This window comes from Camelus bactrianus, chromosome 5, assembly GCF_048773025.1.
Source record: "Camelus bactrianus isolate YW-2024 breed Bactrian camel chromosome 5, ASM4877302v1, whole genome shotgun sequence".
Classification (NCBI taxonomy): Eukaryota; Metazoa; Chordata; class Mammalia; order Artiodactyla; family Camelidae; genus Camelus; species Camelus bactrianus.
The window spans coordinates 11,981,486-11,996,175 of record NC_133543.1 but is presented as its reverse complement, the minus strand read 5'-3'; the positions used below and the strand labels follow the sequence as shown (position 1 = coordinate 11,996,175).

Below are 14,690 nucleotides of genomic sequence, written 5' to 3'. Positions count from 1 at the left end.
TCTCACTGCTGAAAATCAGTGATGTTACTGCTTGTCTTCCAGATCACTCTGTGCCTTGTAATTTTCCAAATGGACTTTCTCTTCCTACCTTCTGGTAGCGCTCCACGGCTTCTTTGCAGAAGCTTCATATAACCCGCTGCCACATTGCTTCTGCTAATAAATACATCGTTTGGTTCCTCAGTATGGTTCTTTTTGTCCAGCTGGGACTTGTAGCCCAGGAACAGAAACAGCTTTGAATTCTGTGTAACACACCCTTTCTTCACATCAGCTGAAGTCTGTCGTTTCGATTTGTGCAGTGTAACAATCCAATGACCAAAGAGCCCAAGCTGGAGGCAGCTGTTCGAATTGTCCCGGAGTGGCAGGATTACGATCAGGAGATCAAACAGCTGCAGACCCGCTTTCAGGAGGAGAAGGAATCAGGAACACTGTTCAGAGACAAGACGACAAAAGAGCCAAGCCGAGAAGGTGAGTACAGACTTTTGGCTTTAGGTAAAGCTTCTTGGCTTTTCTGACTTCTGTTGGTTTCACAAACAGGATAATGAATAAAAGGAAAAGAAGAATCATTTGTTAATCCTTCCATCCTGATATCTGCTAGTGTGTATTTTTCACTTTCCTTATTCAGTTGGGCTTCTAAACAGTATTTACTAAAGACAGTTGCTGCCCTTTTATTCTTTTTTCTTTTCTTTTCTTTTGTCTTTTCTTTTCTTTTTTTCTTTCTCTCTTTCTTTCCCTTTCTTTCTTTCTTTCTTTCTTTCTTTCTTTCTTTCAGAAAGGGTGCTTTAATTGTGCTTATTGTTATTTAGGTTCATAAGTTTTATGATACATAGCCCAAACCTGACGTTATTTGGGGCCCTCTTGTCAGATTCCTTGGTTTTCCATTAAATCTGTCTAGGCATGAGTGAATGAACGCACTTAGGATCAAGACAAAGTACATATTGGTTTGAAAAAAGTATTATTCTTTCAAACAGGCATATTGGGCTGGGGTTGGAGTGTTTATATTTAATTTAAACCAAGAATAGAAAGGACTTAGTCTTCATATACTGTTTCCTCTGCTATATGTCTATCTTGAATGATGGCCAGTCTGAAAAAATCATTAGGATACAAAAGTGGCCTTTTGTAAACATTAGTGAGCTGGGCTCTGGATTTTCATTTGTTCAGCTCAAAACTAATTCTAAAAAGCAGTTGATCAGGAGGGTGTAGCTCAGTGGTAGAACATGTGCTTAACATGCACTTGGTCTTGGGTTCAGTCTCAAGCACCCCCGTTAAAACAGACAAATAAACAAATTAAATAAACTAAATTACCTCCCCTGCCCCCCTCCAGAAAAAAGCAATTATAGAACATGGATCTTGAGTGATTCACCTAGATGTAACTATAACATGATATTAAAAATCACAGCTTAAAGGCTAGATATTCATCATGAGAATAATTAATTGAAATTCATGAGTAAAATTTCAGGAATTTTCATGGGCAAATGGGCAAAGAATGTAGTATACTATTTAAATAAGAGGAAAACACAAATAATAAATGAATTTGAGGAAATGGTAATGAAATTAAAGGAATTAATATATAGTACATAGAAAAATGTACATATTGATAATGCCGTTTGTTGGGGAGATGGTGGTGAAACTCTCCTGGGTGTACCTTGTTGATCTTCATGCATTTGTACAATCCTTGTTATAAAGCACTGACTCAGTCATCAGAAGCCACTAAATGTTTATATCCTCAATAATTCTTCTCTGGAGAATTTACCTTGAAAGAAATAATTCAACACAGGAAAAAAAATCATATACATGGAGACATTTATTTTACCATTATTTGTAAGCCAAAAGCATTAAAAACAGTTTAAACATCCAAGAATAGAGAATGGTAAATGAGCTTACACTGCCACATAGGAAAATGTTTTTGTCTGTTATTAAATGAAAAACAGAAGACTCCCAACTAAACATATGTACATTTTTACTAGGAATAAATATTGTACTTGTGAACACAATTTAGGTGGATTTGGGGGTATTCAGGTAGTTTCGATGCTTTTAAAAATTTAACCATAAATTTTGTTTTTGCTTTCAAAATATAATAAAAACACACCAAACTGAAGCTCCTACAAACTTAAAAAGAGAGATACAGTGGAGGTGGGGTACAAACAGTAGGTTTCAGTGCCAGAAAATGCCCAATCTGTATTTTTATAACTTGAAGATAATCTCCTTTTTCTTTTCAATGGTCCTCCTCCACACGCAGGACTTCAGAAACGTGAAGAATTATGATCTCCAGAGGAGGCTAGGAAATACAGGAAAGGACCCCGTTTGAAAAACACTTTTTATATTAAATGCTAGTTTTTTCCAATCTGTCTATACAACTGCTGATGCCCCGGCCGGGCGGGGGGCCCACCGCGGACTGTGACTTCTGCTCGCCGGCGGGCCCTGCATCCAGATTTGCACCTCAGAGGGAGCCAAGTGGCCAGACTCGGCGACGCCGTGAAGAGCAGTCTTCTCACCAGAGGGGGAGGTGGCAGAGGCCCCTGGAGGACGACGACGAGCCCTGTGGTGCCCACAGCCAAGAGCACCCCCGGGCTGCACGCGGCCTTCCTTACCTCAGTTCACGGCCGGAGCTCGGGAGCTCTGCCCAAGGGCTGCACCGCCCGGGTCTGCGCCACCCGGGGCATCAGGTTCCCCATCAAATTGAAACCCCACAACAATCGTGTGTCTTCAGGGTCGGCTCGGGGCAAACTCATCTGGGGATAGTGGGGGTGGGTTGGGTGAGGGCGGGATGCATCAGGAGCAGGAGGGCTCCAGAGTGCGGGGGTGGGGGGTGATGGAGGGAGACCAGGAGTGAGCTGTTCTCTTTTATAAACCCTTAGTCCCATTGTGACTGATCAGAAGCAAAAACCACCTTCTTTTCCACCCAGCCCCACTGAACTTTTTAGGTCATTGTTTTGTAAGCAATTTTTATATTTGTGACAGTCTTTGTTTTCTCTTCCCACTTTCGGGAGAAAGCTCTGTCGTGGATTTCCTCGCTGGATAAGCCATAGTCAGGCCCCCCAGGATCCATCTTGACGGGCTCAGGGCTCCCTCAGCAAGGTCCCCGCATCCTGTGCCCTCTCCCTCTCTGCAGGGTTGTTCTCTCTCAAACCCCAGGGACATGGCTTTGGCTTCTCTCTACAAAAGGCCCAGATCCAAGGCCAGGAGAGGTCTTGTTGTGTCCATGTTTTCCTATACGCTGTCCTGTTCTCCTTTTAGTCGAGTACGGTGGATTGCCTTGGCCTTGCGGAACTGGCCAGGGCTCTGCCCATTCTGATGGATGCCACAGAGTCGCAGCTTGAAGCAGGGTTAGCCCTGCAGTCGTGGCTTCCTGTCTTCCCCTCAGCGGCCCAGGACAGCCCTCCCACAGTGGCCTTTCCCGGTGACCGGGCAGTGCTGGGCGGCCCCCACCGCGGGGCCTCCAGGTGTCCTTGGCCCATGTAGGGGTGAGGGCCAGGGCCCAGCAGCGTGGCCCTCCCTCCTTCTAGAGTCTTCTGACAGCTATCAAGTAATTCATTTTTTCCATATTCACATGCAAAAGTTAGCCCAGAGGTCTCTTAGTCTGTCTGAGGGAGCTTTTGAGTTTGCTTTTGTAATCTCGTTAAAAATTAGGGAGGAGGGAACCCAAAACTTCTTTCGATAAATTGATCCGAGACTAACACGGCCCCTCAACACCGTTGCTGTTGACTCACCTGGTCAGAGCAGCCGAAGGGACGGAATGTGTGAGAGTGGGAAACGTTTGGCCGCCTTCATCTCAGGCTTGATTAAGCCGCCAGAGAGGCTTCTGCTGCTGCCACTTCTGTCTACAACCAGGGGCGGAATTGTACGCTTCCCCAGTTCGTCTCCTGGGAGCTCAAGCAGGCGATGAACTGGGGGGGAGTAACTGGGATGTGCTTTCTAAATGCCAGTTCCCTGGGTCCTTGGCCCAGGTTCCTGCCAGGTCTCTCCCACACGTCCTGTGTGAGGAAGGCGCAGTGTGGCATCTGTCCTCTGTCTGTGTGTATCATTGCCCCTTCTCTGTCACCCCCCTGAGTCTTCCTGATTGTTGGATCTAAACATGTAAGACCCAGCTTTCTTCTGAAATGGCCTAGGGCCCTCCTCCTCCTGCCAGGAATTCTTGGTTCATGTGGCATAAACAGGTTTCACAGTGAACCTCTGATGCCCTCGAAAGTGACTTTACCACGAAAACTTGGTCTCAGTGGCCTTTGTCTGTTGTCTCTACTGCGTGGAAGCAAATGGTGACTGAAAAGATAGACAGGAGAGATCTTCGCCAAGAAACAGGAATTGACTTCACTGATGCATTTCAGGCTCCTAGAAACTGTTCACAGAGCACTGTTTTTAACCATCGTTTATGTCTCATGGATTTGTTTTTCTCTCATCATGCTGTAATGGAAAATTTTTCTTCTGAATCAGTGCCAGAGTGATACGAAGCAATGCGACATGTCCAAATGACATGCATGTTCTGTAAACAGTGGTGTTTGAGGTCAAAACAGGGGTACACAGCCTGCTCTGGGGGCTGTGGGAGCATGCCTGTGTTTGGTTTTAAAATTGTACTCAATACCTTCCACATTGAGAATGATTTGTAGTGTTTATTTTTACCATAAGCTTGAGAAAGTGTTGAATCTGTCCAAATGGCGTTTCAAATGGAAACAGACAGCTGTTTGTCCACCTACCAAGTGCCCACGCATTGGGTAGGCCCATGTATTGTGTGGACTCAGCACTGGGGCGAGCAAAGGTTTTATAAAAATTAAGACGTAGTTTCTAAGAATGGAGCTTAATTTACTCTGCCGTCCTCAGGTCCTCATATCATGAACAGTGTGTATCTGGTTGCAGAGTCCGTGGATGAAGGGCTGACAGCTAGGGATGGGGATGCAGTCTCACGGATAATAGGGAGGAAGCAGAGGGGATCATCCTTTGCTGACATTGTAACTTGGAACAGGTCAGACACCAGCCTCGTAGCAGTGAGTATAAAATGATACCCCTTCACCCACTTCTCCCCTAAGAGTAAATTTGGGTACCTGAAAGCAGTTTGTTTCCAAAATTGCCATGAATAAGAGAAATAATCCAATCAATTTACAAGGGAACATTTAGTGCATTTTTTTTGTCTGAATGAAATGTTTAGTATTCTGGTATCGAGTTTCATGGAAGTGGAAATGTTTGCGTAAAACTACAGAGTGGAGTCTTTCTCTTGGTAACAAGTGGAGGGTGCGTTGTGTGCAGTTATTTAAATAACTACTCCATTGTGTAACTTTAATAACTTGTTTTTTAAGTATTTGATTTTTATGGGGATATTTTTGTGGGACGATGAATCAACTTAATTATAACTGTTATGTGTCTAGTTGGTGGGATAACATTTTTTATTTAAAATCATGTGTGTATAATGAGGAACGATCTTAATCAGGACTTTGGTGACCACCAGGTTGAATTCAAGAAAATTAGGCTTCATAAACTCAGGTCGTTGTTATTTCAGAGTATCTGGAGGATACCAGTTTCTCTTTCATTATGTGGTCTCTGATCTCTCGATCTACCACAGAAATGAGGGGGCGTGAGTCAGTGCCCTGAGTGGAGGATCTCCCCTCCTCAGCGTGTCCCTGAATGCTGACAGTTTATAAAAACAAACCACAAAATCGGCTGTAAGCAGCTGCATGCTCCCCAGAAGTAGTCCAGAAGTCTCAACTCCGTGGTAATGATTTTTGCAAACCAGAGGCCATCTCCTGTCTCTCCCAGTGCCCTAGCGACACAGAGGCCAGGTGTGGCCGATTTTGCGATAGGACCCAGGTTAGGGTGTGAGCTAAGGCCTTCATCCCCCTGTAACTTATGCATTGCCTTACTTGTCACCTTTTAGATTTCCACAGAAATGGGCATAATTCCTCTTCAAAGTAAAAGTAGCAAATTATAGTAACCTAAAGTCAACAATTTGAGAAAAAGATAATCAAGTACCATGATTTCCAACCAGTTATTTTTGGTAATAAGGTAAACATGGAAAAACAGAGAAAAACATTAGAATTTTAAAAGAAACCATGTACTTTAGAAAACCCTTTGTACCTATTCTGTTTGACTGTAATCCTCCTCCATTAAGTGCAGCCCAGGTCCAGGTGCTGCTCCTTGCTTGGGAACAAGCGCAGGGCCTCTGAATGCCTGCAAAGCCCTCTGCACCTGAAATGAACTGAGAATGAATTTCCTGGTACTGTAATGAAAACAAGGTCTGCTGAACACAATAAACATTTTCCTTCTCTTCTTTAAAACTGTCTGGTCAGTCATTTCACTTTTATGTTGAGGAAGGGCAGGTCGTTAAGAGCACCGAGTCCCACCCCTTGTGACAGGAGCAGCAGGTCTGGGCAGGAAGCAGAGCTTTACCCAAACAGCCTGTGGTGGTGGAGCTGGGTCCAGCTGCAGGCAGCTCTCTGGATTGTCTCTTCCAGGTCCCCAGCTTTGGGGACCTGCCCCAGAAGTACTAGCTGTAGCAGGAAGGGTGGCGCAGGCTTTGTTCATTTTGCAGACTCTCTGGGCTCCTACTTTGGGGCTAGATTTGGGGTCAAAGGTGGGGTTTCTGCTATTCAGGTGCTCACTGGACACTGGAAGTAGTGTGATGGGTGCTCTTGCCAAGGTGGACGTTGGAAAGGGGATCTTGTGGCTGTTAGAACACAACAGAGGGCACCTGAGGTGGAGGAGAGGGGCAGGCATCTGGTGGTCAGGAAGCGCCCCTAGGAGGAGACGATGCTTAAACTGAAGCTTGAGGAATGAGCAGGAGTTATTCATGTAGAAGAGAGAGATGGGGCTAGAGGGAGGAGCAAGAGCTAGTGTGTCTCAGGGAGCTGCTGGTGAACCTCTGTGGCCAGTCATGGCCAGGAGAGAGGTGCTGGAGAGGGGGTCTGAGTTCAATCCTGGGGCCACCAGAAAGCCCCTGAGGGATTTTTAAACTGGGTACCAACATGAAATTGCTTTTTTTCTTATAATAAACTTTCTACTGACGTACAGCACGTGAAGGCACAACTATGCAAACGTGTCACCTTGATAGATTTTCAAGGTGAACACACTTGTATAACCATCACCCAGATAAAGAAAGAAAAGGAAATTGGATTTCATTTTAAATAACATTTAAACATTTGATTACAGTGTGGCTTCCAGTAATGACAAGAACATCGTGTCAGATTAGCCCTCCAACCAGTAATTATACACCCTGTTGAAATGCACTGGGAAGTGACCAGAGATGAGCAAAATCTGGAGGGGACTCAACACTGAAGGAGGAAAAGCACGTTGGATGAGATCCACATTTCAGTGACTGTTCCTCCTGCGGCACACAGGGAATAAAACAAGTGGCAGTCTTACAGGGCTGGGGAGCCCAGGCAGAGTTCACAGCTGTCTGAGCCGCTGGAGGTTGAAGGGGGAAATTCCAGAAATGAAGGAGCCACAGGGCTTTGAATTTGCCTTGAGCGCTCCCCTCAAATCCTCGGCTGACTCCTAAATTATACGTGAATAAGACAGGATTCCAAGAAACCAAAACAGAAAATAACAGCTGGAAGGGCTGGAAAAGTTCAGCAGAGACTTCAGTAGATGTCTGGTGCTGGAGAGGGGACGTTTAGGCTTGGTAAATATTTGGGACTTTCCACTAAATTTGAGCAAGTCTACGCCCTAGGACTAAGGGCAAGACTAGAATTGACACATTCTAATAAAGCCAAAAATCAAGCCTTCAAATAATGTAGATGATCTGCTAGTAACTTCACTGCCTACTAAAACAAGACTTTGAACAGTTTTCATGGGAAAAGTGACTGACTCGAGTCTCCACAGTCTATCATTCAGAATGCCTAGCACACAATCACAAATCAGACATAAGAAACAGAAATATATGACTCATAACCAAGGGAAAGAATAAAAGAAACAGGACCACAGACAACCAAGATGCTGAAGTTATCAAATAAGAATTTTAAAATAAACCGAAGAGACTTAAAAACAAAATGTTTAAAGAATTTTAAAATAAGTATAAATTTGTTGAAGAAACAACAAGAATGAATAGATTCAAAGGATGAAGATATGGGGAATTTTAGGAGAGAGATAAACTTTCTAAAAACTAATTTCATGGAGGAGCTTAAATGAAGATTAAACACTGCAGAAGTAAGGATCACGGGATTTGAAGATAGATTAATAGAAGTTATCCAAATTGAGGAGCAAAGAGGAAAAAATGATTGGGAAAAAAATTAATGAATAGAGATATAATAACCTGTGAGCCAGTATCAAGCATTTTAACAAATAAGTGGAGTTTTAAAAGAAGAAAAAATATTTGGAGGAATATTGGCCAAAATTTTTCAAAATGTGATTCAAAATATACACTCATGGATCCAAGAGCCTTAGTGACTCCTGAAATATGATTTTTTAAAAATGCTGTTTTGACCCAGTTTTTGAGGCCCTGGCTAAAGGCCATTTGGTTATCTTGAGCAGCCAATCCAGGCCACACCTTAACCACTTCACTTACTGGACTCAGCTCTGGGTTGCTATACACTCACTCTCATCTCCCAAGGCCAGATACCAGACGATCGAGGGCAACTCTTATGCCCCAGAGCCCACTGAAACTATTCAAATTAGCCAGTCAGTCCCTAAGCCTTCTTGCCTGCCCGACCCATCCTTCCCTGGAGAAACCACAATAAAGGCTCTTGCCCACAGTTCCTCCCTTGCCTCCTTCCTAGTGACCAGCCCTCGTGCTTCCTGAGTGGTCCTGTGTGGTGTGAACTGTGATGTAACAAAACTGTGAAACTCTGGTTTCTCTGTTGTTCTGTGGCCTCACCCTATGTCACCACCACCACCGCTCCAGCCCACCCCACCCCCCAATGCAGGATAAATATAAAGACGGCCACACCCAGGCACATTATAGTCAAACACTGAAAACCAAAGATACAGGAAATCTTTTAAAAGTAGCCAGGAAAACAAAGAAAGATACATCATACATAGAAACAGCAGTAAGAATGATAGCTGGCTTTTTATCAGGAGAAAAGAACAGATGACAGTGGAATAAAAATTTTAAATTCCCCAAAGAAAAAGAAGCTATTGTAACATTATGTGGGGGAAATAGTCTTCAAAAATGAAAATGAAATAAAATTATTTCAGAATAACTGGATGTTGAGAGAATACATTGCTGGTAGACCTGGACTATAAAAATCGGTTAACGTTTCTGGCTAAAAGGAAAATGATGCCAGATAGGAATTTAGGTCTATAGGAAGGAATGAAAAGCACTGGGAAACAGTAAATATGGGATTTTATACTATTTTTTATTCTTTAATATACTATTTTTTATTCTTTAAGGGACTATTGGTTGCTTAAAGCAAATATGTTACCTGTATTTTTGGTAAATAACATGTAGAAGTAAAATACATGACAATTGCACAAGGGATGGCAGTTAAGAGACTATTACATTATATGTGAGTTGGAGTGACTATAATGCAGGGTAAACTGTGGTAAGCTGAGAAAGCATATTGCTTTTCCTAGAGCAACCATGTGAAAAAATAGTTATTGCCAAAAATCAAAACAACAAAAAGGAGGAGGTAGGAAAATTTTAAATTTAAAAAAATGTGAAACAACCCAAAAGAAGCAGGGAATGAGGAAAGTTCAAATAAATACTCCCCACAAAAAAATCAGTAATGGGGGAACTGAGGAACAAAATGTATGACACCCAGAAAGTAAATAGCTATGTGGCAGAAGTACGTAACTTTTTATCAGTATTTAATTCAAATGTAAATGGGTTAAACTCTTACGTTAGAACGCAGAGATGGTGGGGGTGGGTGGGCGGGGGACATGATCTATATGTTGTCAATAATTGACTTTGTATCAGATACAAAGACAGTTTGAACATAAAAGGATAGAAAAAGATATTCCATGCAAATAGCAACCAGAAGAGAACTGTTGTGACTGTATTATTGTCTGATAAAATAGACTTTAATTCAAAAAAGTTACAAGAGACAAAGGACATTATATATTGATAAAGGGTCCAATCAAGTAAGAAGATTTAATAATGATAAACTTGTGCACACCTAACAACAGAGCCCAAAATATATGAAACAGAAATGGACAGAACTGAAGGGAGAAAAACAGTTTGACAATAATAGTTAGACAATTCAGTACCTGTTTTCAAAAATGGATAGATCAGCCAGACAGAAGATCAATAAGAATACACAAGACTTGAACAACACTATAAACCAATAGACCTAACAAACGTAAACAGAACACTCCACAAAGCAGCAGAATGTGTCTTCTCAAGTCACGTGAAACCCCCTCCAGGACACATGATACGGTAGGCTGCAGACCAATTCTTAATGAATTTTACAAGACTGAAATCATACAAAGTGTCTTCTGATCACAATGGAATGAGACTAGATACCATAATAGAAGAAAAACTGGAAATTTCACAGTAATAAAATTCACAAAAATTAAACAACATGCTCTTAAATAACCAACAGGTCAAAGAAAAAACAAGGGGAATTTTTTAAAACCATCAGATGGATAAAAGTGAAAACACAACATTCCAAAAGTAATGGGCTGCAGTGCAAAAAGGGAAATTTACAGCAGTAAATTCCTACTTAGAAAGGAAGTCTCAATAACTTAAATACAAATCAGGAACTAAAAAAAGAAAAGCAAACTAAACCCAAACAAGCAGAAGGAAGGAAATAAAGATTAGAGCAGAGATAAATGAATTAGAGTTTTATAAATTAGAGGAAAATCAGTGACATCAAAAGTTGGTTCTTTGAAAATATCAATGAAATTGACAAGTCCTGGTTGATGAGAGAGAAATTCAAAATTAGAAAGAAAAGTGGAGACATTACTACTGCTTTTACAGAAATAAATAAATGGATTATTAAAGTCCAATGAACAATGGTCCACCAACGAGTTGAATAACCTAGATTAAAACCTAGATTAAAAGGGTAAATTTTTATAAACACACAAATTATCAAAGCTGACTGATGCAAAAGGAATAGAAAATCAGACTAGCTCTATAACAAGTAAGGACATTGAATCAGTAATCAAAAACACCCCAGTAAAGAAAAATCTAAGACCAGATGGTTTCACCTGTGAACTCCACCAAACATATAAGATGAATTAAAACCAGTCCTTCTCAAACTCTTCCCAAAAAATGAAGAGGAGAGAACACTCCCTAATTCTATAGGCTAGCTAACTGACACCAAAAGCCAGACAAAGACCCTACATGAAAATTAGAGGCCAATGTCCCTTATATATAGACATAGATATAGATATAGATATATAGATATATAGATATAGATATCTATATCTATATCGATGCAAAACCCACAACAAAATACTACCAAATGAAATTCCAGCATATTAAAAGGATTATATACCACAAGCAAGTGGGATTTAGCCTCAGAGCAGTGTGGTTCAACATATGAAAATTATTCAATGTAATACAGCACATTAATAGAATGAGGGAAAAATGCCACATGATCATCTCAACTAATGCAAAAAAAAAAGCCACTTAATAACCTAGAAATAGAAGTGGAATGTTCTCTACATGATAAAGGCAATATATGAAAAACCCAGTTGAGCTAATATCATATTCAGTGGTGGAAGACTGAAAGCTGTCCCCTAAGATCAGGAGAAAGATGAGGATGCCTCCTGTTGCCACTATTCAAAATTGTACTGCAGTTCTAGCCACAGAAATTAGTCAAGAAAAAAAAGATAATGGCTATCCAAATTTGGAAAAGAAGAGGTAGTTATCTTGGTTCACAGATGACATGATATGTAGAAAATCTGAAGGAATTCACAAAAGGTTGAATTTAGCAATGTTGTAGGATACAAACTTGACACACAAAAAATCAATTATATTTCTATACACTAACAATGAACAATCCAAGAAGGAAATTGAGGATACAATTCAATTTATATAGCTTCAGGAATAATAATTTTCTTTAGAGTAAACTTAATCAAGGAGGCGAAAGACTGTATACTGAATACTACAAAACATTGCTGAAAGAAATTAAAGAATACCTAAATGAGATAAACAACAAGGTCCCACTGTATAGCACAGGGAACTACATTCAATATCTTGTAGTAACCTATAATAAAAAGGAATATATATATATATGTGTGTGGGTGTGGGTGTGGGTGTGGGTGTGTGTAACTGAATCACTATGCTATGCTATACACCAGAGATTAACACAACATTGGAAATTGGCTATACTTCAATTAAAAATAAAAGAATATCTAAATAAATAGAAAGACATACTGCATTCATGGATTGAAAGACTTAATAATTGTTGAAGTAACACTACTTAAATTTAGTTACAAATTCAAGCAATTCTTATTAAAATCCCACAGGCATTTTCAGCAAAAATAGAACAACTCATCCTAAAATTCCTATGGAATGTCAAGGGACTCTGAAGAGCCAAAGCAATCCTGATATAGAAGAACAAAGTTGAAGGATTCACACTTCCCAATTCTAAAACTTACTGCAAAGCTACATTAATCAAAACAGTGTGGCACTAGCATAAGGATAGAGCTATAGACAGAAAAGACTAGAGAGCCTAGAAGTAAACCCTTACATATATGGTTAATTGCTTTTCAACAGGCTGCCAAGACAATTTGATGAAGTAAAGGCACTGTTTTCAAAAGTGATGCAGAGACACCTGTATAGCCACATGCAAAAGAATGAAGTTGAATCCTACCAAGTTAGCAATTATGCCACCAAAATCACAGATAACAAAAGAAAAAGTAAATTGGACTTCATCAAAATGTTTTAAAAAGTTTGTGTACCAAAGGACACTATCAAGAGAGTGAAAAGACAAGCCATAGAACAAGAATAATATTTGTAAATCATGTATCTGGTAGGAGATTAATATCCAAAATATGCAGAGATTCCTACAACTCAGCAGCAAAAACAAAACAAAAAACCAAGCAAACAAAAACCCACTCAATTAAAAAATGGGCAAAAGACTGAATAGACATTTCTCCAAAGAAGATATACAAAAGACCAATAAGCACATGAAAATATCCTAATTAATCATGAAGCAAATGCAAATCAAAACCTTAATTAAAAAATCTCCAACCGTAACTGTGTAGAAACCTGTTTCTACTGTTAGTTCTGTCAAGTCTGTGTATTTTTGTTATACTTTTTGATTGTGGTAAAATATTCATAACATAAAATTGATCAAACTTTAACCTTTTTTGTGTGTATAATTTAGTGGCATCAAGTACATTCACAACGTTGTGCAACCATCACCACCATCCATCTCCGGAACTTTTTTATCAGCTCCTATCGAAACTCCTTATTATACAGCTCCCCACTGCCCCTCCCCCCAGGCCCTGGTAACCTCTGTTTTACTTTCTGTCTCTATGAAGTTTTCTCTTTTAGGTACCTGATAGAAGTAGACTCACACAATAGTCACCCTTTTGTGTATGACTTACTTCACTTAGCATAATGCTCTCAGTATTCACCCCTGTTGGAGGGGCGGCTTAGTTGCCTCAAGCTGCTATGACCAAACACCATAGACTGGCTGCCTTAAACAACAGATTTTTTTCCTCACAGTTCTGGAATCCCAAAGTGTGAGATCAGAGTCCTAGTATGGTCAGGTTCACTTCCTGGCCTGCAGATGGCCACCTTCTTGTGTCCTCCCATGGCGTGGAGAGAGAGAGCTCTGGTGTCTCTTTCTCTTATAATAGCACAAATTTCCTGATGAGATCACCACCCTCATGATCTCATTTAAACCTAATTATCCCTCAAAGCCCTATTTGAGCTTCCATCACATTGGGGTTAAGGCTTCAACATACAAATTTGGGGAGTGGGAACACAATTTAGTGCACAATTTAGAGCATATATCAGAATTTCATACCTTTTCAAGGCTGTGTAATGTTCCATTTCATATATATATCCATCTGTCAATGGACTTTGGGTTTGTTTCTGTCTTTTGGCTCTCATGAATAGTGCTGCTGTGAACATTGGGGAACAAGTATCTGGTTGAGCCCCTGCATTCTTTTGGGTCAACATCTAGAAGTGGAATTACTGGATCATATGGCCATTCTATATTTAACTTTTTAAGGAATTTCCATAGTAGCCTTTTACAGCAGTTGTATCATTTTACATTCCCACTAGCAATGCACAAGTTTTCCAGTTTCTCCACATCTTCATTAATACTTGTTATATTTCTATTTAAAAAATTGTCATCTTATTGGATGTACAGTGGTATCTCCTTGTGGCTTTGATTTGTATTCCCTAATGAAAAATGATGTTGAGTATCTTTTCATGCACTTATTAGTTATTTAAATATATTCCTTGGAAAAGATGAATTTGCCTATTCTAAAAATTGTGGGTTTTTTTCAAATTGATGAATTGAAAGAGTTATTTATATCTTCTTGATACAAGGCTCTCATCAGATTTATGATTGCAAATATTTTCTCTCATCCTGTGAGTTGTCCTTTCACTTTTGACAGTGTCTTTTTATCTTATTGTTCTTTTGCTGCTCACACAGTTTGTCATATTCAAGAATCCATTGACAAATTTCAAGAACATGAAGATTTACTTCTAGGAATTCTATAGTTTTTAGCTCTTACATTTAAGTCTTTTATCCATTTTTAGTTAATTTTTGTCTGTGGTGTGGGGTAAAGGATTAACTTCATTATTTTGCATGTGACTTTCCAGTTGTCCCAGCACCATATGAGGGTTTATTTCTGGACTCTCT

General features: G+C 40.2%; 1 protein-coding gene across 2 annotated transcripts in view; it reads left to right on the top strand.

The window, feature by feature from the left end:
• The window catches only part of UGGT1 (UDP-glucose glycoprotein glucosyltransferase 1), a 106,317-nt gene extending 100,057 nt beyond the window's left edge, over window positions 1–6,260 (top strand). For both annotated transcript variants that reach the window (XM_074363429.1, XM_074363428.1), the window contains 2 exons: window positions 297–465; window positions 2,237–6,260. In XM_074363429.1, coding sequence (XP_074219530.1) covers window positions 297–465; window positions 2,237–2,262 — 195 coding nt within the window. In that variant the 3' untranslated portion in view covers window positions 2,263–6,260. The remainder of the gene's footprint in view (window positions 1–296; window positions 466–2,236) is intronic.
• The last annotated feature ends 8,430 nt before the right edge of the window (window positions 6,261–14,690 follow it).